At 44.5% G+C, this 26,229-nt stretch overlaps 2 protein-coding genes across 4 annotated transcripts; both read right to left on the reverse strand.

Moving 5' to 3' along the window:
• Positions 1 to 488: 488 nt before the first annotated feature.
• On the reverse strand, positions 489 to 10,451 carry KCNE3 (potassium voltage-gated channel subfamily E regulatory subunit 3). 2 transcript variants are annotated; one of them, XM_029914618.1, is made up of 3 exons: positions 10,378 to 10,451; positions 3,650 to 3,807; positions 489 to 1,004 (listed from the first exon to the last, which is right to left on the reverse strand). In XM_029914618.1, exon 3 carries the CDS (start codon positions 962 to 964, stop codon positions 665 to 667), a length of 300 nt encoding a protein of 99 aa, XP_029770478.1. In that variant the 5' UTR covers positions 965 to 1,004; positions 3,650 to 3,807; positions 10,378 to 10,451; the 3' UTR covers positions 489 to 664. The 2 variants fall into 2 exon arrangements, with proteins under 2 accessions (XP_029770478.1, XP_029770477.1); XM_029914617.1 differs by lacking the exon at positions 10,378 to 10,451 and adding an exon at positions 9,589 to 9,692.
• Positions 10,452 to 21,778: 11,327 nt separating this feature from the next.
• LIPT2 (lipoyl(octanoyl) transferase 2) lies at positions 21,779 to 23,979 on the reverse strand. Of its 2 annotated transcripts, XM_029914615.1 has the most exons (3): positions 23,506 to 23,979; positions 23,232 to 23,333; positions 21,779 to 22,741 (listed from the first exon to the last, which is right to left on the reverse strand). In XM_029914615.1, exons 1-3 carry the CDS (start codon positions 23,969 to 23,971, stop codon positions 22,512 to 22,514), a joined length of 798 nt encoding a protein of 265 aa, XP_029770475.1. In that variant the 5' UTR covers positions 23,972 to 23,979; the 3' UTR covers positions 21,779 to 22,511. The 2 variants fall into 2 exon arrangements, with proteins under 2 accessions (XP_029770475.1, XP_029770476.1); XM_029914616.1 differs by lacking the exon at positions 23,232 to 23,333.
• Positions 23,980 to 26,229: the final 2,250 nt, after the last annotated feature.

The following is a 26,229-nucleotide window of genomic DNA, read 5'->3' on the forward strand; positions in this document are numbered from 1 at the left end:
GAATCCTTTCTTAAGGAGGGTTCCCAGAATTGTATAAGTTTCAGGCCTGGATCCTGTCCAGTGTGGCAGTTTTGAAAAGCACTAGGTAAGGAAATCAGAGCTCTTAGGGTCCAGTTATTGTACTACTGTGGCTCAGAAGAGCAGAATGATACTTACTTTGCTTCTGTCACAGGGGGTAAAATTACAAATGTTAAATGTCTTGAAAAATATAAAATGTGAGCAAATATAAATTAGTAACGTTACTCATTTCTTATCTATGATATGATAATCACTGCTGCTTTTCATGGTTGTTGAAGATAACGCATCAAAAAGCATGTCCTCTGTGCATCTTCCTGTTTAATTTCCTTCTGCTACAACTTCCTTTTCTCCTTCCTCCAGCCTCCAGCTCCTAGCTCCCAGTACTCCAGCCATGTGACCAGTTGTTGCTTACTATCTTTTGCTATTTCTATATATTTGTTCATGGGGCTCCCATTGTCTATAAAGTACACTTTTGCTGGAAAAAAAAATCTTTATCCACAAGGCTCTGGTCTGCCAGGCCCTCTCCTCCCACCCTAATAATGACCACTTTTTCTTGTTGATCTTACAGATGGGGACACTGAGACTTGATGTAGTCCAGGGCGGAGTTCTGGTGTCTTGACATTCTGCCATTCCTGGCCCCCTAACATCAGATCATAGACACACGATTCTTGATGTACACATGATAGGGGTCACTGCGCTTGTCCACTTTGCGGGAGCGGGTATATCCCAGGATGAGGCTGCCCACAGTGACAGCAAATAGAAACATGACAAAGAGAATGTACATGTAGGAGTTGTCATCACGGCCAGGAAGATTGGCCCGCCCCTCCTTTGTCAGGTTGTCTGGCCCTGGCCGACAGAGCAGGTTGTTGTGAAGAGTGGCATTTAGAGCCTTCAGCACAGCGTGCAGGCTTTCATACCAAGTCTCAGTCCCATTGGTGGTCTCCATAGCAACAGGGATTGAAGTGGGCAAAGAACTGGATGACGCTCTGTTGGTGACAGAAAAGAGAGAACGGATAGCTTCTGTCATCTGCAGCTTTAATTCTGTCCTGACTGCTTCAGACCCCAGCTAAAATCCCAGTGTCACAGTTTATTCTACTATTTGTTTACTTGTCTGTCTTCTCCACTAGACTGCCAGGTCAATGAAGGCAGGGACTGTGTCTGTTTTACTAACTGCTATATGCAAGCACTTAAGACAGCATGATAGATGCTCAATAAATACTTGTGGAATAAAGCCTTCCTTGACCATTGTAACCCATATTAATCTTTTTTTTTTTATTCTATAAATCACTGACCTTTAGGCTACAAAGACTTTCAGGATCATTTACCCTAATTCCTTCTATTTCATACAAAGGGAAGCTGAGGCCCAGAGAGAATTAAGTGGCCTGTCTATGATCACAGAGAATATTGGAAGTAGAGCCAAGACAGAGTCTCTCTGCGATGGCCAGCTTAGAGCTCCTTTGACTCCTGGACCAGCTCTCAGGAGGACTCTGTGGAACCACTGGAAGACATTATCCAGAACCCTCCTTCAGCACAGTTGTTTTTTATATTCCATGGACAGCATTTATAAGATGTTTGGGGATGGCTTAGATTTCACCCTACGTGGAGGCCAGAGGCTGGGTCATTTGATATCTCAAGCATCCTATATCCCAAACACTCTAGGTATTGCTAGCTATTTAGGGCAAATTCTGTTGGAAAAGAGGTGGGGGGTGGGGGGAAACAGGGAGAGGCTGATAACCACTGCAGACACCAGGAAAAGAACAGGGTTGGACCTGAGGGCAGGGAAGTGAAAGGAACACTCAGTCTGGTTTTTCTTACCCCAGAGAGAGAAGAGACAGGCACCTCAACTCTCCTGCCTTCTGACACAAAGTCACTGTGTACCTAGTATATAATAAATGTTCCTTCCCCTTCATCTTAGAGATCTTTAGTCTGTAATGTAGAAAAACATCCAAAGACAGGCTGCATCCTAATCTCTGAAAAATCATATCATTCCCTTTAAACAAGGCTCCACACTCACTTGTTTCAGGTAGACTTCATCAAGTGCTCTATCCCTTAACCATATTCCACAAGCTTTATCATTGCAGCCTTCCCTTTTGGCCAGCACTTACGTGTAAGGCACTGTGTGGCTATTCTCTTGTTATTGATAAGGGTGTTAGCAGACCACATGCTCCTGGTCAGCAGGACTGTGTCTCTCCCTCAAGTCTAAGGGATCACCCTGAGACTGGCTGGGTGTTGTGTTTCCCCAGGAGTCTACCTAGTCACTGGCTGGCTATTCTTCCTTCAATAGACTCCAGTAAAAATGGCTACTTTAGGGACTTCTCCATAGGTCAAACACTCAGATTTCACTAACCAGTTCCAAAGCCCTCGTTTATCTAAGTAGATCTGTCAACCTAACCGAAGTTAACAAACTTGAATATTATCCATATGGTCTCTTCCAAAGAAAAGATGACTGTTATGACCATGATCAATATTCATGAACAACTCTATGAATGCAGAAGTTCGAGGGAAAAATCTAAATAATACTGCAATCATCTAGGACTGGCCTACATTTCATACAAGGCGTTGGAGACTCCCTGGTTGGTATGTAGTACTTGGACTACCTTGTCTGGATGGAGGAGGGGAAGAGAACAAGGGCTCATGGAGTTAAGATCCAGAAGATCCAGATCATGCTCTGTCTCTCTCTCTCTCTTAAAAATAAACATAAAAATTAAATTAAAAAAAGAGATAGGACATAGGATAGAGAAGTAGATCTCTATCTGAAGTAGATCTCTGAAGTAGATCATGGAGAGTCCTGAGTGCCAGGCTGCAGAGTTGGAACTCTGTCCTGTAGTTGGGGAAGAGCCATGGAACAGTATTTTTAAAGGGAATACAATGATGAGATTTGTGCTTTGAAAGAACACCCTGGCTGCTATGTGGCCTGGAGGAGGCAAGAATTGAGGCAGGGAGCCCAATGTCAAGGGTCTTCAACTAGTTCAGGCAGAAGACACTGAGTCCTGAGCTGGAGCCATGGGGATGACAAGGTGGGGGCAGGAGTTAAGCTCTCACAGATGTGATTTGTGAGAGGTATGTGGGGAATGGCTTAGGGAAAAGGGGCCTTGGACAGTTTTATAGGCAAATAACAGATAGATGGAGTGCCTGGAGTATCCCACTTTGAAGGAAATGGGCTTCTTGCCCTGTACTGGCTTTAGTTTCCTCATCTGTCAAAATGATTATCATCAGGAGTTGTTCAAAGGGTACAGAGTTTTAGTTTTGCAAGATGAAAAAGTTCTAGAAATCTATTGCACAACTATGTGAATACAGTTAATGATACTGAGTTGTACACTTAAAAATGGTTAAAATGGTAAATTTTATGTATTTTAAACCATGACTAAAAACAATAAAAGAAGACTATTATCCCTGTCCTGCCTCCTGCCAGGCTTGTTTGAGCACACACTTTTATTATGGTGAAAAACAATGTTTAAATCTAGTAAATATGTATACACAGTACACACAGTGAAGATGAAGTCTCCCCGTTCCCAGTGGTCCAGGACTCTTTCCCAGAGCAGTCACCGGTACCAGTTTTCTTAGATATCCTTTGCAAAGGAGTTTTAACTGACTGGGCAGAGGAAGGGCAACCTGAATCAGGAAGACTCACCAAATAGCAGGCAAATTCTCTGGCTCCGAATCAGCTTCAGGAATCTCCCTGTAGGTGCCCTAAGGCTCCTCAGCCCCTCAGCCTCTTCAGGGTGTCTCTGGACACATCTGGGGTCTCAGTATTGACATTGGGAGCTGGGAAGGCCCAGTGCTGTAAAGCTGTAAATTAGGGGAGGAGGCAGGGAAGGAAGGAATCAGACACACAGAAAAGTCTTTAGAACCGGGGTAGATCTCCCAAGGCGGTGGGGGGCGGGGGGCAAGGGTTGTGCAACAGCCTTGCTTTGGGCACTAACCAAACCCTCCTTCCCATTTCCCCTCCCCTTCCGGCAGCAGCTGGGTCAGGCCAGCTAGGGTTGTAGTTACAGGAACTGTGCAGTGGCCAAGGGACGTCTGATTGATGTCCCCCAACTCCAGGCCCGTGATGTCTCTCTTGGGTGACTTTATGAGAAACCTCAGTTTCACATGTGGAGTCCTGCTCAGGGAGCAGCTAATAGTGCAACTAAAATATTCCCTTTCCTAAGAGTACAGGTATCTTAGCAGAAGTCTCTAAAAGGTTGAAAGAGCCTGAGACCCAAAGGAATGATATGTGTGGCAGAGTGGCAGCTGGCACGTGGGGTTGATATTTTACATAGGCACAAATGATACTCCCTGTCAACCTATTTGGATGAACTGGGTAATACATGGTCACAGCATCAGCACTATCTGTAGCACAGCTCATTGTGAAAATTAAAGAAGAAAATTGCAGTATCTGGTACTAGGTGCCGCACAGAGGTGGTGACGGTTTTATTTTTGCAGAGCAGAGGCTAGCGGGACCTTCAGAGTCCATTTAGTGTAACCTTTAGTTAATCTCCTTCATCTTATAGTTAAGGAAATGGAAACCCAAAGAGCTGTCTTGGTTCAGTTGCTACTTGTGTGACTTTGGGCATGTGACTTCCCCTTTCTGGGCCTCAGCTTCTATGTGCATCTATAAAATGAAAGAGTTTTAATCTGGCAAGGTTCCAGTCAGCTCTAACATCCCACAAAGGTACAAATCACAAAACCACACTGTCAGATTATGCGTGATTGGAGAGGCTTGTGGGAGAAGTATTTTGGGGTCATTCTAGAGCCCCTAAGTCACCAGATAGGAAAGCTTGCAGACTTTTTTTTCTCACAGATTAAAGATGTAACTGAGACCAGGACTAAGTTACACTGAATATTTCTGCCTAGATAAACTGAGAGCCAAGTCAGTTGACTTGTTTGTTTTTCTTTTTTTTTCAAAAAAATTTTTATGTTTTTTATTTATTTTTGAGACAGAGAGAGATAGCACAAGCAGGGGAAGGTTAGAGAGAGGGAGACATAGAATCCGAAGCAGGCTCCAGGCTCTGAGCTGTCAGCACAGAGCCTGATGCAGGGCTCGAATCCACGAACCGTGAGATCATGACCTGAGCCGAAGCCGGACGCTTAACCGACTGAGCCACCCAGGTACCCAGACTTGTTTGTTTTTCTTAACAGCTCATCTACCCAGGTGATCTAGCCAGGGAAGGAGGCAGACTCTGTGCAGAAAATGGGAGTGGAGGGACAGTGTGGGGAATGGGATGGGTTCTGATACAGGGTTTAGTGAGGGAAGTGAAGGTTCATGAAATCATTCATCCCTCAGATCCTCCTTTGGGGGCCTCTGTATAGACCCAGAAGTTTGTGGTCTGACAGGAGAAGCAAACAAGCCACTCTTACATATCACTAGATGCTGGGTTGGGGTAGGAATGAGAATCTGGGTACAAGGGCTCCTGCTGGGTCAGGAGAAACAGAAAACTGATAAAGAACGGGCCGGTTCTCTGTGAATAGCCTCTAGGTCCAAGGATTGGCAGTTGGCAGCACTGATAATTTTGTCCCTCTTTCTGAGCTCCTTGCCTTCCTTCATCAAGATAGTCACTGGTTATAAAGGTCATAAAGGGCAGAACTCTCTGCTCTAGAGTTCTTAACTTGAAACAGAGGATGGACCAGTTAACAGGAACTGCTGACACAGAAAGGGATTTTAAAGATTATTTAGAATCTAGATTCTAGGCCAATGCTTACATTTTGTAGATGGGGAAACAGAAGCTCTGAGAGGGAGGGTGACTTGCTCAAAATGACAGGGGTAGTGAAGGGCAGAGCTCTGATGAGGACAAGGACTCTGGGGGCATGTGCTGTGAAGGTGCTCTTTCCACTACCAGTAGCAACATTCTCTGGCTTCTGAATTTTGCATCACACGGAACACAGTCTTCTCGTGTTCTGTAGCATCATATCCTCTAACTCCATACTTTTTCCTGTACTGTAGGATCTAGTGGGGGAAGAGTGTTGGCATGTTTTGGAAGAGGAGTTAACCTTCCTTTATAATCTCATCTCTTGTGGTCCTTTCTACTCTAGACCCACTCTTGATCCCCCCAAAAGCCAGGTGCACTCTCTTCCTCCACACTTGATTCCTATTTCCTGCACCTTAACAGGTTCTTCCTGAATGTTCCTTTATTTATTTGTTTGTTTGTTACAGTACGCTCTATGCCCAAAGTGGGTTTTGAACTCATAACCCTGAAACCAAGAGTCTCACGCTCCACCTACTGAGCCAACCAGGTGTCCCATCCCTAAATATCCTTGACTTGAACTCACAGGTGTCTAATCTGGGGGTGGGGTTGTAAAGCTGTGATTTGAAGGATGAACTGGGCATCTTAGGTTTTCTTTCAGGTTTCTCTGGGGAAAAGTGAAACTCCACCATTGGTTCTTTTGTTTTCCCCACTGCTCTGTTTCAGCTACTCTTTCAGAATGAACATAGTAAGTGCCTAGAAATGTGGTAAAGAGAGACGAAGGGGAAAAAGTCCCACAAAGCAGATGGGAATTCAAAGACAATTCCTGGGACCACACAATTTCGCCATTGGTCCCTCTGGTGATCTTATCACCACCATGGAGTGGAGTGGGAGGAGCAGTTCAAGGTATGGACCTTAATACAAAGTTGGAAGGAGACAAAGGGATAGAATCTGAGCTGAAAGGGATATTAATAATTATGTTGTTAGTATAATCCTCAACCAAACAGAGGAAAATAGAGCACCCCCTCCCTGAGGAAACCACTTACACAAGGTCTCACAGCCCCATGAACTGGGATCACAAATTGGTATTGCATCCACAGACCTTTCTAGTATCAGTTCCCTGTTGCCTATAGGAAAATCTAACCTTCTCAGATTGTCAGTTAAACTTCTTTGGATGTGACCTTGCCTTTCCCCAGTTCCCTTGCCAACTGATACTGAGCTACAGATCATTCTCCAAACATTCCTCACACTTTCAGACCTCTTGCTTTTGCTTATGCTATTTTCTTAGGCAGAGGAGTTCCCTTCCTCTTTTTACCTTCCTGATGAAGTCCTACTCATTCTTCAAGACCCAGCTCTAATGTCACCGTTGTAGACCCTCTCCTGAGATACCTCCTTCTCCACTTTCTGGCCAGTTAGTCTTTCCCTCTTGTCTGTTCCTAAAGCGCTTTGCATAAAACCCTATTAGAGCACGAAGCTATACTGAAAGTGTGTGTGTGTGTGTGTGTGTGTGTGTGTAGGTATCAATATATGTAGATATGTATGCTAAACTATGTGGTGTAAGGTGTGAGGGCAGGGACCTGTGCCTCATGTATTTCTTTATTCCCTGGGCCCAAGCACATAGTAGACACTAAAGAATAAACAAATCAGGGGCACCTGGGTGGCTCAGTTGGTTAAGCATCTGACTCTCGATTTCGGCTCAGGTCATAATCTCATGGTTTGTGGGTTTGAGCCCTGCATCAGGTTCTGCACCGATAGTGTGGAGCCTGCTTGGGATTTTCTCTTTCCCTCTCCTGCTTGTGTTCTTTATCCTTTTAGCTCTCAAAATAAATAAACATTTTATGAATTGATTTTAAAAATAAATGAATCAATGTCACTTCTTATTAGACCATCCTCCATCCAGTACACACATACACATTCACGAAAACAGCTTACAGTACTTAAAAAGCAAGAACAGGCCCAAAACAGATTTGATTTGGTTTGGGGAAGGGGCAGCTCAAAGAAAAGAAGGTGTCTCAGTCAGGTGGGGAGATGACTCAGAGCAGAAGGAATTCTAAGACTTCTTTGAAAACCCAGATGTTCCCTGCGCCTGAACCCCATTCAATCCAAAGAGCAAACATTCTTGGCCCCAAAACACTAAGCAGTGGCTTTGCCACCCTCTTCCCTGTGTACCTACTCAGGGTGTGGCCACACACACCCAACCATTGCACACACACAGTCCAACTTCCAGTTACCCAGCCTGTGATTTTGCCTTTCATGTGTGCCTTTCATGGTTCCAATCTTGGCTCTATGCTTGGGTATGACCTTGAGCACTGCATTTATTTCCTCTGAAACTCATGTATGAGATGGGGATAATTATCCCTGCCCTATTTACCTCATATGGGAACTGGGGGAGACAACAGAGGAAGGTGTTTTAGAAATTGCCAAGTATTATAGAAACGTAAGAGACAATTATTGGGCAGTCAAGTCACCTGGTTTCCTTTTCTGCTCCTCTGCCCACACTTTCAGATTTCCAAGAACAACCATCCCTATGTTGTCCTGCCCCCTCTGCCTTGGTTCTCTATCCTCTGAAGTAGCCAATAGGTTCTTATTACTCTTCTTGATTCTTGACACACTTTCTCCTTCAGAAGCCTTCCTTGTTTCTCATACTCTGATCAGCCTTGTAGTCCCTTTCCCCTGAGGGGAGCCATTTGGTAGTCCTATAGTTGATGGAGAATACACAGGAATTTGAATCAAGAGAGATGCCCCTATTTGGCTGTTTAGTGGTATGTCTGAATGAAGTCACAGCTCTAGTCCCCAGTCTAGTCTAGTGGGGGTTTTGCCTTACCTCCCTCTTAGTAGGTATTTTGAGCACCTACTCATTCAGTTTATGATAGAATTGTGTTTTGAGATGTATGGAGTGAGTGAGGGATGAAGATGGTTGTTGGTTATCATCTCAAGGAGTCAAGGAAATCTGAAAGCAGTTTCCATGCTATGGAGGCAGGAGTCTCCTCCATTTGAAACCACCAGAGTGGATGGATGCCATTAGAAAATGAGGAACTTACATATTTACAATGCACCTTTGTGGGTGAGGCAGAGAGAGTCCTGGACTAGAAGTTAGGAGTCTTGGGTTTTGCTTCTCTCTGGTCCTGATATGTTTGTTCCTGGGCAAATTATCTCCCCGCAGTCCCGCCTCAGTTTCCCCATATGCGAATTGGTGAAGAGTGGGGAGGAGGGGTAGGAGGAGATACTCTTAATGGGCCTTCTTACAAAGGTCTGTCTGAACTCATCTACTTTCTAGATAACAGAATCTCAGGTCCAGACCTCTTACTCCTCATGTCACACGGAGTGTGGGGCAACAGGACCAAGAGGCCCATTTTACAGGTAGCGACCCCGGTAAAGAAAGCACAAGACATACAGCCAGTAGGGGACTTGCACAGGTTTACACAACCTGTAAACTGGAACTCCAGTCTCCGGACTCCCAGCCTAGACCTCTGTTATTAGCAAAAGACGGTGTGCCTTTGAAAGTCCCCAGGCGCAGGACACAACGCTGTAGCGAATGGGCAAGTCAGCTCCGGCAGAGCAAGAAGACCGAGCGGGGTCCCTGCGGGGTGTTTCTGCGTGTGCGCTCGCTGCGGACATGCCGGTGTTCGCACTCACGTCTGCGGACGTGGAAAGAGCTTTCGAGCCGCGGTCCGAGGCCTGTGCGTGCCATGCAAGCCCCCACGGTTTTCAGGCTTGGAGGGCCAGGAGCCCAGCTAGCACTCCCACGTGGGGTCCAACGGATCCCTGCAGCTCGGGTCTAGGGGAGGATCAGCTCCGTCCGTGAGCCGTTCCGTACCTCGGGTCGGCGTTCTCCCGGGACGCGCGGACTCCTCACTTCTCCCCGCGACTGCAGCCCCGCCTTCCCGACCCTGCGAGAGCGCCTTACCTGCCTCTCCGCCAGCCTCCGAGCGGCGCCCGTCGATCTGTAGGACCCCGCGCTCTGAGGCCCGCCTCGGCCCCGCACAGCACCCCTCGGCGCTCCGTGTGCCAGTGCGCACACAGCCGCGCCCCCTCGGCTCTACGCCCCGACCCGCGCTCTGCTCCCTTTAACCTTCCCCAGGGCGCCTCCTCCCCCGGCCCCGCCCGGCCCCCAGCACACCCACTTCTACCCAGGCTAACTTCGGGCGCCTCCGCCCAGCTGCTTGGCCTCACACCGCGAAGGGCTCCAATCCTTCCGTCCCCTGCAGCGCCTGCTTCCTGGACGGGAGACCGAATGCCTCTCGCTTTGCTTCAGTTTACCCAGCCTGAGACTGATCTCCAAAAGGCGAGGCTGAACGTTGGATGCAGGTGGAATAAGGCTATTGATACTAGGAGGCTGTGTGGTGGTGGGCAAGTCACGGCTCCGCACTGGGCCATAGCTTCCTCGCTGTAAAATGGTTACAGTTCCTGCATGTATTCGTCACCGGACATGGTCGTTTGGGTCAGATGAGACTGTAGAATCCATAATGTTAAAGCTGGTGGTCACTGGAGGAATCATCTAACACAAACCCTCTTTTCCAGGCGGGAATGCAGAGGCCAGCTTGGGGAAGGGACTTGCCCAGGATTACCCAGAGGTCAGCAGCGGAGCTTAGACTTAGAATCTACTATGCCATTTTCTTTCCTTCACCCCAGCTAACGTCTCTTTCCAAGTGTCAGCAGCTCCCCACATGCCCAGACAGCTGTTGTCCAACCATACCTCGTGTCGCAGAACACCCAGCATCTGTGGCCACCAGGCCCTCCCTCACACTATTGCTTTCTTGCTGATGACTGCAGGCTCCAGAAAAGAGGAGCAGCCAGGGACAGCTGGAAAATGAGGGCCAGGAGGCTATGGGCAGAGGAGTGGATAGTGGCAGGGAACAGCCTCCCAGGGACTCTGTGGGAGTCTTTTTCAGAGCCCTCTTTAACAGCCTCCAGCCTTGGAATTATTAATAATAAACTGAGGCCAGCTCTTCCTCCCTTGTAAACAAAGATCTGTTCCAGGATATCTGAGGCCTTTATCACAGAATCTCAGATTGTACTTAAGAAGTGCTATCATTTTAAAATTTTTATTTATTTTTTAATGTTTATTTATTATTGAGACAGAAACAGAGCATGAGTGGGGGAGGGGCAGAAAGAGAGGGAGACAATCCAAAACAGGCTCCAGGCTCTGAGCTGTCAGCACAGAGCCCGACATGGGTCTCAAACCCACTAACCGTGAGATCATGATGCTTAAGTAAATGAGCCACCCGGGTGACCCAAGGAGTGCTATCATTTTTGAAAGACCTACTACATGGAGGGAATGTCGTACAAAATTGTGATTCTTTATCAAAATACATTACTGCCATGTTATTTCTGTGGTTATGTATTTTGACCCAACTACTTCTTTTTCTCAGTCTGATGATCACCTCTCATGGAAGTCATCCTGATTCTGGGCATACAGTATCAAATTTCAGTCTGCCTGAGAATCACCTAGGAACTCATTCTCATAAAGCAGACTTGGGTGCCGCACCAGAGGTTCTGACCAGGAGATCTGGAATGGAGCTCAGAAATTAACATAAAAAAAAAAAGATTCCCAAATGATTCTGATGTGAGTGGTTCTTAAGATCAGCCTTGAGGAAACAGCCCAAGTTCGGGTAGAGTTCCTTCCCCATTCTGCCCAGGGCCTTGCATTTACTCTATAGGACTATTTATTACACTTATCAAAAGTAACTATTTGCCCACCCCATCTACTAGATTGCGAGTTCTTTGAAGATAGGGATTATCTCTAATTAATACAATTTTGGAATCAAAGTCTTAGAATCACACCATCTTAGAGTTCTAGAATCATTTAGTGATAGAATCTAACTTGGAAGGGCTCTTAGAGTTATCTGATCAAATCTCTTACCTAAGAATCCTCTATATTTCATTAAAAATTTTCTTTAAGGTTTAGAGAGGAACAGAGCACGAATGGGAGAGGGGCAGAGAGAGAGGGAGACACGGAATCTGAAGCAGGCTCCAAGCTCTCTGAGCTGCAGCACAGAACCCAACGTGGGGCTCGAACCCGTGCACCACAACAAGATCATGACCTGAGCAGAAGTCAGCAGCTTAACCAACTGAGGCAACCAGACGCCCCACCTATATTTCATTTTTGACAAGAGATTGTCCAGCTTCTCTGGCACACCCTTAGTGACAAGGAACTCATTGCTTCTGAGGCAGCCAAGGTTCTGATTGTTAGGATATTTTCATGTTTTTTGACAAAAACTGCCTCCTAGTTACTTCTACCCTTTGGTCCTTGTGCCTGCTGGAGACATAAAGGGTATGCCTAATTTTTGTTCCCTTTTTTGGTCCTTCATAAACTTAAGGTCTGTTTTCCACTTCCCCTTCTCTGGAGTGAGAATTGGAGCAGGAAACTTGTTAGGGAAGCCAGGTGTCTCAGGGGTTCTTGGAAAATGAGAGACCTCATTTTCTTTTCCATGCCTTGCAGGTTTGTGACGAAGCTTAGATGATCCAATGCGTGTAATGGGCCCAGAGCTGGGTCCAGTGTGATGCATGTGCTTAATAGACGGCAGATCCTATTGTTATTAGATGAGAAAAGAAAGGATGGAACAGAGTTTCTGTCTCAGGGAGACCATAGTCTGAGAACAACCTTCAGGGGATTCTCAAATCCAAAGAAATTGGGGACAAATCCAATTGGCCCTGACTTGAGGACAGGTTGGGCAGGGGATTGAAGGGGTCAGGGAAAGACTCACCTAGAGATACACCTCCTTCAAGTCTTTGCTCAAATGCCACTTTCTTGCTGAGGTCTTCCCTGACCACCCTATATACAAATCCTAATCTCTCCTTACTGCTGCCCTCCCTAATTCCCTTCTATGCCTAGTTTCTCAGTAACACCTAACATCGTTTGATGTATTTAACTTAAAATATATATATATTTTGCTCTTGTTTCTTTAGCTGCATTCCTCAGCTGAAGCTCCCAGCTTCTGTCAGCCCTATCTCAGAGCTCTCCTTGTTTCTTCGTTCCAGTAACCACCCCCTTCCCTCTCCCCTGCAGGCCTGGGGAGGTACTGATGCCCAAAAGTTTCAAGCCCCAAGGCACTTCATGATCCTTGTGGTTTCCCTACTCCCTGCCCACCTCTTTGAATAGAGCCTTCTCAAATTACTGACCTGAGATGGCTATTTGCTTCCTGCAGGACCTGGCTGATACAGAAACCCATTCTCCCAGAGCCCCTTGCATTGCTCTTGAACACAGACTTACCAGTCTGTGTTATAACTGTCTATTTTATATGTCGACTACACACTTAGAATATATGCTCCTCAAGGGCAGTAGGCCAACCCTAAGTCTACACAGAGTAGGTCTGACTGAGAATTTGTTGAATCAGCGGATCAATGAATCAATGTCATGAAAGGGAGATCACTAGGAATTAATTATGTTATCAGGGAAAACTTCCAAGAAGAGATAGAACCTGAGAGAGCCTGGAAGGGTAACAGGCTTCTTTTCGGAGCTCTCAACTCCTATATCTGACTACCTACTTGACATCTCTCGATGACATTTTGGGGTTGGAATCCTTGACTTCCTTCCCTGCTCCCCCCAGTCTTCATTCTCTCAGTAAATGGAATGATTTTGCATCCAGTTACCTGTTTGTTTTCTTCAGAGAACTCAACCCAGTCTCCTATTTGCCTGTGTATTGTCTTGGGGTCTGCCTTCCCCATCAGACTGTAGGCATTACAAGAACACAGACCAGGTGTGTCTTTTTCTTTCTTTTTTTTTTTAATTTAAAAGTTTTAAATTTACATCCAAGTTAGTTAGCATATAGTGCAATAATGATTTCAGGAGCAGAATCCAGTGATTCATCCCCTATGTATAACACCCAGTGCTCATCCCAACAAGTTTCCTCCTTAATGCCCCTTGCCCAGTTAGTCCATCTGCCTACCCACAACCGCTCCAGCAACCCTCAGTTTGTTCTCTATATTTAAGAGTCTTTTATGTTTTGTCCCCCTCCTTGTTTTTATATTATTTTTGCTTCCCTTCCCTTATATTCATCGGTTTTGTATCTTAAATTCATATATGAGTGAAGTCATATGATATTTGTCTTTCTCTGACTAATTTCACTTGGCATAACACCCTCCAGTTCCATCCACATTGTTGCAAATGGCAAGATTTCATTCTTTGGGATTGCTAAGTAATAATCCCTTGTATATTTATATATACCACATCTTCTTTATCCATTCGTCTGTCGATGGACAGTGGGCTCTTTCCATACTTTGGCTATTGTCAGTAGTGCTTGCTATAAACATTGGAGTGCATGTGCTCCTTCAGAACCAGGTGGGTCTTTTTCACCAGAGAATACACAGGATGTAACACAATGTCTGTCTGGTAGGTTGGGAGAAAAGGTTCAGAGGTAGGGTGAGCACAGATTGTGTCTGTCAACAGTGCTGAAAGCCTTGGTTACCAAGGAAAATACAGCATAAAACACAGAGGAAGCTTAATGGTCACATCAAGTTATTTTATGCCATTACTCATCAACAGCTTGTACTTCTGTGATTTGTTTCCTCTTGGCCTGTCAGTCTGACCCTCAGTTGACCCTCCTTGTTCTGAGCTTCCCTTTCTCCTGCCTTTGCAAGCAGCACAGAGCAGTGAAAAGTACACTGGGAGAGGTACAGCAAGGGTGGGATAGTATGGTGTCAGGAGACTAAAGATCTCTGTAGCACCTTCTCTCCACCTCACCCTCACACATGCTATGCCCTGGGAAGCAAGTGGTCCAGAACACTGCCTCTGGGGTCCAACAGAGCTGGATTTGGGTTTTTAAATTTTTTTTTATGTTTATTTATTATTGAGACAGAAACAGAGCATGAGTGGGGGGAGGGCAGAGAGAGAGAGAGAAAGATACAGAATCTGAAGCAGGCTCCAGGCTCTGAGCTGTCAGCACAGAGCCTGATGCGAGGCTCAAACCCACAAGCAGTGAACGGAGCAGAAGTAGGACGCTTAACCGACTTAGCCACCCAGGCACCCCCAGAGCTGGATTTGAATCCTAGTCCTGACACATATTGGCCGTGGGAGTTTAATCACTTTGAGTCTTAGTCTTAGCTGTAGAATAGGGATAAAAGTAGGTTCATCTGTGAACTGCAGTAAGATATTATTTCTAAAGTGCTTTAGCTGGTACCTGGCACATAGCAAGTGTTTCATAAAGAATAACTACTAATGAGGGCATGTTGTTCATAGTGGTATAAATATGCACTTTTAAACCTTATGGTTTAAACAATAAAGAAAGGCAGAAGAAAGTAGGATAAGTTAGGACTGAGATTTACAGAGGAAGTGAGTGTCTCAGCCAGGAATCATAGTTGCAACAGACAGAAAGCCCACCTCAAACTCACTTAAGTAGAAAAGGTAATTTGTTGGCTCATGTAATTACAAAAATCAGAGGACTGACTTCGGGCATGGTTAGACCCAGGAGCTCAGATGATGGCTTCATGAATCTTTTGAATCTTTTGACTCTTGGTTTTCTCACTATTTATCCCTTGTCAGGCAGGATCCCATTTTGTGGTAATAGGAGGGCTGCCTGCAGTTAGTTCTATGTGTACATGCTGTTCTATCTGCAAAACCAGTAGGAAGAGCTCCTTTCCCCCACAACCTTCCTGGCAGAAGTCTGGGTCTGACTCTTACTGTCCTAAAACAGGTCCAGGGCTCATCTCTGCACCAGTCACAGAGATCCAGGGAAAGAGGCTGGCAGGGGTGTCACCTTTACCCAAACCACATATGCTTGGGTGGGAGATGGGGGAAGGTGTTCAGAAGGTGCAAAGTTCCAGTTATAAAGTAAGACAAATCACAGGGACATAATGTACAGCATTGTGACCCTAGTTACTAACATTGTGTTGATATTTGAAAGTTGCTGAGAGTAGATCTTAAAATTTCTCATCATTGGGAAAAAAATTTGTAACTATGTAAGGTGTTAACTAGACTTAGAGTGGTGATCAAGTTGCAATGCATATAAATAGTGAGTGAATCATTATTTGTATACCTGAAACCATTATAATGTTATATGCCAATTACATCTTAATAAAAGATAATGCATAAACATAAAGTTGATGGGAGTATAATTCCCTAAGGAAGATGTGGGTGTTAATAGGGGAAGTAGGGTAAATGGCTGGACATTTAAATTGGTGGACAAGGAGGACAGAGGAGGACACCCAGAGATTCATAACCAGGCAATGAGAAGAGGGGAGTAAGTGTGCTGTGAGCATGGGGAGAGGGAGCAGACATGTTCCACAGATCCCAGAGAGAAGACCCAGAACTGTGCTTAGTGATGGGGGTGTCACAGGACCCAGATCTCTGCTCACTGGGAGCCGGGGACAGGCTGCCTCTGGCCGGAATGGGCTTCTCATCACTGGAGAGATTTACAAGCAGAGCTTTCTTTTCAGAGTTGCTATCAGAAATATTTTCTAGACGGGCTCTGACATGCTTTGCATTCCCCAAATCTGGAATCCTATAGTCCAGAAATCAGCTTCTCCCCTCCCTGCATCCCGATCTCCACCCCTTCTCTCTCTTCTAAACTCTTCTCTGAGGGGAATGCTACATCCTTCTTGCTGATATGTTCACGGAGTGTCTGCAGACACTCTGGATTCTAATTCTGGTTCCTGCAGGGAATGTGGAGCCTAAGAGGAACAACTTGTCCTTTTTGGGGTTGTTTCCTCCTGGGCACAAGAGAGGGTGAAATTGTCTGACCTCTGGGGCCCCTGTCAGCTCTGACCTTCCAGTGCCCTGTTGAAAACTCAGCCTGGCCTTCTGGGGAGGGATGGGACATAACACAGTTCTCAGGCCAACCAGGTGCGTTGGCGTTTCAGAATTTCAAAAGCACCAAGTGTCTCATTTGGTGGAGCAGAGTGGTGGGGGGGTGGGGGACAGGGGGAGGGGTCATAGGAGTGCTATGAACTAAAAAAGAACTAAAAAACTAATAAAATGCCAATAACAACACTAATGCCACTGGTCTGATTGAGTTCTATAAACATACTCCAGCTAGTAAGTGAAGGCATGACAGAATCAGAGTATCACATTTTATAAACTCCTAACAAATTAATGAATCTAGGGAATGATCATAATTAAAAAAAGAGGATAAACATACTGTGTACCTTAAGAACACACCATCATCCAAGAAGCTGACTTGCCAAAAAAAAACTATACCTGAATCAGATCAGGTGTCTGGGTTTACCTTTCAATCATCAGGAAACACAGGAGAAAAAGATTTTTTAAAAAGTCGTCACAGGAATCTATAGGTGAAAAGAGGCTAAAGAGACACATGAGCCGAATGTAGTGCGCAGACCTTGTTTGAATCCTGATTTGAACAGACCATGTGTGAAAAGAAAGAAACAAGCAAACAATTGGAGAAATATGAATATTAATTGAATATTTGTTGATACTGAAGTATTTTTCCTAGGTAATAATGCTATCAAAAGTTTTTTTTTTCAGTCTTTATCTTTGGGGAATACATATGAAATATTTATGGGTGAAATAATATGGTTATCTATGATTTGTTTCACAATAATCCAGGGAGAAAGCAGGAAGTAGGTATTAGTTTAGACAAATTAAGATTGGCCATGAGTTGATAATTGCTTAGCTGCATGATGGGTAACTGGGGGTTCATTATGGTATGTTAAAAATATTTTATATCAAAAAACTTTAAAAATGAGAAAAAAATCTAAGATGCTAGAACATTTAAACTTCAATTTATTTATTTATTTTGAGAGAGGGAGACAGTGCAAGTCGGGGACGGGCAAAGAAAGAGGGACAGAGAGAATTTGATAGCACAGAGCCTGAATCAGGGCTCAAATTCACGACCACCATATCACAAACCAACCTGCTGTCAAGAGTCGGAGGGTTCATGGATTGAGCCACCCAAGTGCCCCTAAAATGCTGGAACACTTAAAATTCAGGCATTTCCCTTGTACATTATTGGTGTATAAATTGGTGTAACTTTGGGGCGCCTGGGTAGCTAAGTCCGTTAAACATCCAGCTTTGGCTCAGGTCATGATCTCCCGGTTCGTGGGTTTGAGCTGACAGCCAGCTCAGAGCCTGGAGCCTGCTTCGGATTCTGTGTCTCCCTCTGTCTCTGACCCTCCCCTGCTTGTATTGTCTGTCTCTCAAAAATAAATTTAAAAACCATTAAAAAGTTTTTAAAAATCACATTGGTGTAACTTTACAGAAGGCAATATGATAATATCCATTAAAATAAAAATACACATATCCTTTAACTCAGAAAGTCACTTCTAAAAATTCAACCCCGGTACTCATCATGTGTGATGTAACACATACATACAGACAGACAGACAGACAGGCATACACACACATACACTTTTATAAAGATTTTCTCTGCAGCCTTGTTTGTAAAAGCAAAAGATTAGCAATAACCTAAATGTCCTCAATAGGGTACTAGCTAAATAAGTCATAGAAAATCCACTGAGTGGACCACTCTGAAGTCATTTTTTAAAATGAGGTTGCTCTTTATATACTGATCTGAAACAGTCTCCAAAGTGCAACACTGTGTCTATAGTAACTATATGAAAAAGAATGTATATAATCATGCACACTTACAGATGCATAAAATATCTCTGAAGTATATATAAAAAAAAGAATTTACCACCATTTAGGCCTCCAGGAAAGAAACTGAGTTTATAATGGAAAAGAATAGGAGCAAGACTTACATTTCAGTGCTACCATTTTGTGCCTTTTTAATTGTATTCCATGTGCATGCATTACCTATTTTTTAAAAAACCTTAAATTCTAAATTTTAAATGAAATAAAAACAAAATTAAGACATTTAAAAATATAACTATAAAGATTACATAGCAATGTGGGAAAATGTATGTAATATTATGCTTGGTTTAAAAGAGTACATGTACATAATTTTATCTACATAATTACAAGTACATAAAATGTTCATGATCAACTATGAGAGATACACAAATGGAAGGGATGTGTTATCAGGTGGGAGTGCAAATATTGCTTTATTTTTAACTTTTATAGGTATTACAATACGGTAGGGTTATATGTATGGCAAATTGTAATTAGGCAAAAAGGAAAATCAGATTTAGACGGCAAAAGTCTGATTTCCACAGGGCTATCAGAGAGAGGCTTTCCCCAAGGAGTAAGGTGTACTGGGTCATGCTGCCAAGAGCTGATTTGATTTGGTTTCCTGCCAGCCTCACCAGAGGAACAAGACGCTGAACCAGACACTGTGGCTGGTCACACCCTCATGCCTAACACTCATTTACCAGACCCTGAACAACCTCTTTCTGGAAAAAGATTCTGCACAAACAAGAGGCCTTCTGGAGATGCTAAATATCCTTCTTAATACACTCAGCTTCCTTCCTTGAGGAAGGGCCCCTGTGGGAAACCGGAGGTGGTCTCTGTCCAGGCAGGAAGAAGATGCAGGAACCCACGGCAGTGGCTTGACCTGACCCCACAGGCCTGGCCTCAGCCATACTCTGGCCTTCTGCTCTGCATCCTCCTGGCTCTGCCAACCCACAGCCCACCTGTTCTTGGAGGCTTGGCTCTTCCAGGATGCCTGGCACGCTCACCCTTCAGAGGCTACTGTGGAAAAGTGGAGAGACCCAGCCTGGGAGTCAGGAAGTGACTCTGCTTCTTACTAACTGCATAGCTTCAGACTAGCCTTCCTGAACCTTGGTTTTCTCATCCTTAAAATAATCCTACCTAGACTGCTCTGCTGCCAGAGGAATGAGTGACATTCTCCTGTTGTTTCATTCTGGGGCCCCGACTATTTCTCTGCCTACTGCCTTTTTGCCCTTCTTGCCTATGCCTCACATTTATCAGTCCTCTGCCCTCCTCTTCCATCTCCAAACCTAAATAGATAGATAGGTAGACGAATATATAGATAGAATGAAGCAGACACCAAAAAGTCTGGCATGGAATAGGAGAGAAAAGACTATCTGGGCTCCTAAAGGGCTACATGCTCCAGTTCGGTTCTTGAGCCCAATGGTAGCCCTACCCTTGGATTTTATGAGACATTCCCATATTTTTCAAAAAATGCCCCCATTGTCATTTTTCTTTCTCTCTTTCTTTCTTTTTTTTTTTTTTTTTGCAGAAGTTAGAGTGGGGTTTCTACATTTGCAAATACAATAGTCCTAATGACTATATACATATATCAGTTAGAATAGGCTAGGTTATGCTGTGGTAATGAACAACACCTGCATTTCAGTGGCTTAACTTTACCACCTGTCCAGCTGCAGCAGGGGCCTTTGCTCATTGCAGTCCCTCAGGATGCAGCAGCTATCCTGCATGTTATTGGTCACTGTTCCAGAGAGAGAGAAACCCCAAGTGGTCTGACACCAGCAATTCAATGCTCCAGCTCAGAAGTGGCATGTCCCCTCCCCTCATAACGCATTGATCAGAACAAGTTACTTGGCCCCAGCCAACCACAAGGGAGCCACAAAGTACCATCTTGTCTGAAATATTTGGTAAACATCGATAACTGCCATATATTTCCAATATATGATAACTTAGCATATATTCCATACCAAGCCTTGAGCCTAAGGAAACAGAGGCTCAGGAAGGCCAGGTAACTCAGTCACTACACCAGGCAGAATGATTCTCAGTGATCCAGAAACATGTGACAGGCTGCTGAATGAGAGAATGTACTTAAGAGGGTTAACACAGTACCTGGTACTAAAAATAAGTTCTGAGTAAATGTTTCTTTCCCAGTCTCTGGAGGTATTCAAGATTAAGCTCTATGGTCAGTTACTAGGCTGGAGAGAGAAGTCGAGTACTAGATGGGGAGCAACACTGTGCACAGCCTTCCAACTATGAGAACCTAACTCCGTTTTTCCTGAGAATAATTATTTTCTTTCTTGGCAGTAGACTGCAAAGTAATTATCAACTACTATCCACCTCCCACATATTTACAATAGTACTGTGAGCTCCATGGAAGGAAATAAAAGGCCTTGAAAGAATATAGGTAAATGACAAGTGGACAAACTACCAATCAACTAATATTGACCAAGTATCCAGGATGTAAAGCATATTGTCCTGAGCTCTAAGTCAGCATGCAGAGCAGGAAAAGATCATGAAAAGGTGGCTTATATCTAGGATCCAGTCCTGGCTTTGTGATGAAATTACTGTGTGGTCTTGAGCAAGTTTCTTCCAAAGTCTTGGTTTCATCTCTGTACAATGAGGAAACAGAAACATAACTCCAAAGTCCCTTCCAGCTTGAATAACTGATATAAACCATGGGCCGAGTCAAATATCAAACCTCAGAAGTGGGAGAACTCCCCTTTCTTCTAGAAGCCAGTGGGGCCACAGGACCCCGGAAGCTCAAAAAGGACTTTATATTTCCTAAAGCTGCACTTTACACTATGGTAGCCATTTAGCCACATGTGACTACTGAACATCTGAAGTGTGACAACTCCAAAATGAGATGTGCTATAAATGGAAAATATACACTGAATATCTGGATATAGCATGGAGAAAAAGAATGTAGAACGTTTTATACTGACAATATTTGGGGTCTATTAGGTCAACTAAAGTATTATTAATGTCACCTGTTTATTTTTCCTTTTTAATGTGGCTACTAGAAAACATAAAACTACAGCGTGGCTCACATTGTATTTCTATTGAACAGTGCTTGTACAGGGGAAACTGGAGCGCAGGGAGGGTAAATGACTTGCCCAAAGAGCTGGGACGGCAACCTGGGCCACCTGACTTCTAATTCAAGGATTTTTCTACCCTAACTGCCTGCCAGTCTCTAAGATGGTCCCTAATGATCTTTACTTCCCATTACCCTGTGCAGTCCCTTCCACACTGAGTAGGGTTCATGTATTAGGAGACTGTAGAAATGACTGTGTAAATCCCAAGGCTGGGTCATAAGACATTTGGCTTCCACCTTGTCTCTTACAGGCATCACTTGCTCCAGGGGAACAAGCAGCTCTGTGGAGCAGCTCACAGGGTGAGGAACTCAGGTCCCGTCAACGATCAGTACCAATGAATCAGAGTGAACCATCTTGGAAAGTGATCCTCCAGTCCCAGTCAAGCCTTCAAATGACAGCTGCCCCAGCTGCCATCTTGACTATACTTAAGAGATCTTCACCCAGAACCACCCAGCTAAGCTTCTCCCAAATTCCTGACCCACAGAATATATATGAGACAATGTTTATTGTTTTAAGCCATTACATTTTGGGGTGATTTGTTGCATAGCAATAAATAATACATAGCCTTATAAACTTAGGGATTCCCACTTAAGGAAAACTAACTTCTACCTTTGACATTTGCACAGTGTAAGAAATTATTTTGGTTCTTTCCCTGGCCTCTGGTCTAGCTCAGGTTACCTAACTAAAAATAGCTATCAGGCTTGGAGAATCCAACCCAGGAAGACAAGATCTCATTTTATTCTTTAAAGATTCCTTCCCCTTTTCCTTTCATTGCAGAAAGCACCTCGGTCTCTTGAGAATGAAAAAGCACCCCACATCACCTTCACCCGGGCTATCCAGAGGTATGATTTCCATAAAATCAAAGGAACTGGATCCTAGAATTGCCCAACTAAATACAGCATTTAGGAAGTAATAAATATTTGAGAACTGATTATGTCTAAGTTTCTCTGAGAAAATGGTGTCAACAGTAGTGGTAATCTTAACATTTATATAGCATGTGTTGTTTTTCATAAAGTTTCACATCTACTATATATGAGATAGATGAGAAGATATAAATAAACCAGTACACATATGGAAACAATGGTAAGGGCTCATAATTTGCTCATAGTTTCATGGTGAGTGAATGGCAGGACCAGGTCTAGAATCTGGGTTTCAGTGACTTTAAGTCAGGCTTGGTGCTTTTCAAGCAGGACCTCCCAGCTGTGATAACATGAATGCCCTTTAGTTGGGGCTGTCCTCTGAGATCAATGTGCATTTGTAGGTCTCCTGAAAGGCCTCAAGGAAAGGTGGTATTACTTCATCCACAGTGACGTGCCTCTGGAGCTCCTCACTCAGAGAAGTGACGCCTGTCCCAACCAGCCCACAGGGGACAATGTGATCAAACCACATGAGGTCTGTAGAACAGTTTAAAGCCAGGCCGTGGGACGTGATGTGCCTTCCACAGCGGACTCCTGCAAGACAAGCCAAAGGGTCTTAGAGTAGATAACCTTCCTCCCTGGGCTTTAAGATGCCCCTCAGTGTGATGGAGGAACTGGACTGGATTGCTGGTTTTCCAGCCTTGTTTTTGAGCACCCAAGAGGTTGTGCACAGATCGGGGAAGCTAGAGAGGGGTGTGTGGCTCCACAGCTGCTGCACTTATTATTGAAATTCTAGAAAATGTCTTTTTAACAGATTATGTTGTTTGAAAAAAAAAAGTTTGAGGGGAGTCTGGGTAGCTCAGCCGGTTAAGCGGCCGACTTCAGCTCAGATTATGATCTCACAGTTTGTGGGTTCGAGCCCCACGTCAGGTTCTGTGGCTGACCGCTCAGAGCCTGGAGCCTGCTTCTGTGTCTTCCTCTCTCTCTGACCCTCCTCCCCTACCCCCCACACTCTGTGTGTGTCTCTCTCTCAAAAATAAATTAAAAAATGTTTAAAAAATTTTTTTGTTTTAAAACTACTTAACTTCATTATTGTCCAGACATTGCAATTCATTGGAAGTAACCTGGCAATTCACTTCTCGAGAAGATGAATATTGGAGATGACCACTGAGGGCCCTCCTGAGGGCTGCGAATGTTAAGAGATCAGAGAAAAGGCTTAAAAACTCAGACGCAGCGGGTATCGACGATTCAAAGGTCGCGCTAGATCCACTTCCTCCCAGCCCAAGCTTGCCCTCATCTTCATTGGTCCAGTCCTGGCAAGTCCCGCCCCCGTTCCAGCCCCAGCCCACAGCACTAACCGATCGCGCAGATTTTGCGCTCCCCGAGCCAGACGCCGGTATAGGGCAGAGGCCGCGCGCGGGCTCCGTGCAAACCCTGGAGCTCGCACACGCGCACCGCGCACGCCTCCAGCGCCGCCACATGCGTGCGCAGGCGCAGGCCCAGGCGTCGCAGATCTAGTACAGGGTGGCAGAGCAGCTGGCCGGGGCCGTGGAAGGTGGCCAGGCCACCGCGGCCTGTGGCGCGTACTTCGGCGCCCAAGGCCTGCAGCCGCGTCGTCTCCTCTGGCGTCAGGCCGCCGCGCAGCCCAGACGTGTACACGGGCCCCGCGGGCTCGCAGAGCAGGAGCGCGCCTTCCTCAGCTCCCGACAGGGCCTCAGTGCCTGGTTCGACCTGCAGCCGTCTCAACCAGCGCTCCTGCAGGGCTAGCAGCTCGGCGTAGGGCAGCCGACTTAGCCGCACCAGCCGTACCGCCGGTTGCCGCATCGCGTCAGTCGTTGTTTCTTCGAGGTCCCGCCCCCTGCCTGGGCCTGGGGGGCGTGCCAGGAGGGGCGGGGACTCGGGGGACCTACCCAGCCGCCGCTCTGAACTGCTGGTCAGTGGCGCTAGAGAGATTGTGAGCCCAAGACCCAGTATCTGGTGGATCTCGTCCTCTCATTCACTTTAACAACCTGCTTGAAGCAGTATTTAGGGCCTGCTTGTGTTCTGCAAGCCCTGCTCTAGGCGCCTGATACAGTGGTGCACAGTGTATGGGGAGAAAAGTCTGTCCTGAGAAGCTTACAGTCTTAAATAAGCAAATATTAAAGAATCAAATACCTAAGATTAATTCACATATTGACAACTGCTAGAAAAAAAATTAAAATAAGGTAATGTGTGTTCTGAGTGGAGCTGCCTAATGAAGAGACCCTGAAAAGGAGGTAAACATGCAGAAATTTTAGGGCGGGGAGAGGGTGGGGATTACGTTAGAGACCCCGCCTGCGAGAGGGATGGAAGCAGGATTAACAGAAGGAGAAAAACCTCAAACAATCGCTTCAGAGGCCTTAGTCAATCCCAAAGAATGTTCTGAGACTAGAATGACCTTTAAGAGTTGTTCCAAATTAAATAACAGGGGCCAGAAGTTTATATCCTATCACCGACCAGTGATAGAGGCTATATGTAACTTTTGGCAAGTCTCATTCCTTCTGTGGAAGGCAATTTGCAGAGAATTATGAGCCATAAGCAGCCTACTTCCTGGGGGAATGACTGGCCAGATCCTGAGGATGGGTCTGGACTATAGCATCCATTATGTTGTACTGGTTTGTCATTCAAATAAATCTGAGTTCCTTCAGTAAACTTTTACTGAGTTGCAATTATGTGTTGTTAGGCCCATTCCTAGGTGAAAAGGATTCATAAGGCTATCCCACCCCTGTTTTCCTAATAGCATAAAGAACCCAGTTTTTATGTCCTCAATCTATCATCCGAATCTATCTTCCAAGCTGCAGCCAAGGACTGTTCAATAGAAAAGAAAGAAAAACCAAAATAAGATAGCAGGAACCTGTAGACAATAATGTAACAAATTGTTGTTTACCCATTCTCCAGCCTTGTCAAATTTTAATATTTTTCCCAGGTATTTTTTAATTTTTCAAAACTAATAACTGCTCCCGTAGGTATCTGAAAGATATTTCCTAATACAGACCTAAAAGTCATAAGCAAATATTAGCAAACTGAATCCAGCAATGTATAAAGGGATTAACACATCATAATGAAGTAATGTATCCCAGGAATGTGAGGTGGTTTAGCATTATAAAATCAAACACTATAATTCACCATAAGAGAGAAAAAAACCGTATGATTATTTTCAGTAGATGCAAAAAAAAAGCAGTGGCAAAAATCATCATCTACCCTGACTAAAACGTCCAGCAAACTGGAGTGAACCAGGAAGAGAAGAGAAATTCCCTGGTTTGATGAATTGCATCAGTCAGGGTGCAGACAGGAGAGAAACCACAAAGGTAATATTTTTATATGTATTTAATTTTTTTATATTAAGAAAATTGTAGACTCACATGCAGTTGTGAAGAATAATACAGAGAGATATTGTGTACACTTTACCCAATGGTCATGCCTTGCCAATGTCATAATTAGGTTATTGACATTGATACAGTCAGGATACAGAATATTTCCATCATCACAAGGATCCCTCATGATCTGCTTTTTTATCTGGACTAACTACTATTCAACTCCTATGAAACCGAAATCTGTGTTATATAAATGGAATGATACAATGTATAAACTCTTGGAATTTACCCTTTGTTTTTAAGTCAGCATAATTTTCTGGAGACTCATCCAGATTGTTGTTGCATGTAACAATAGTTCATTTCTTTTTATTGATGAGTATTATTTCATAGTAGGGATGTACCACAATTTGTTTATCCATTCCACTGTTGAGGAATAGCTAGGTTATTCCAGTTTTCAGATATTCTGAATAAAACTGCTACAAATATTTGTGTACAGGTGTGTGTGTGTGTGTGTGTGTGAACATGTTTTTATTTATCTGGAATAAGTGCCTTGGAGTAAAATTGCTGTCATATGGTACTTGCATGTTTAGTTTTTTAAAAAAACTGCCAAGCTGCTCTCCAGAGTAGTTGTCCCATTTTACATTCCCACCAGCAATGTATCTATGAGTGAACTAATTTCTCTGCATCCTTGCCAGCATTTGGCATTGTCACTATTTTTATTTTAGACTTCTGATGGGTGTGTAATGGTAT

This window comes from Suricata suricatta, chromosome 11 (genome assembly GCF_006229205.1).
Source record: "Suricata suricatta isolate VVHF042 chromosome 11, meerkat_22Aug2017_6uvM2_HiC, whole genome shotgun sequence".
Classification (NCBI taxonomy): domain Eukaryota; kingdom Metazoa; phylum Chordata; class Mammalia; order Carnivora; family Herpestidae; genus Suricata; species Suricata suricatta.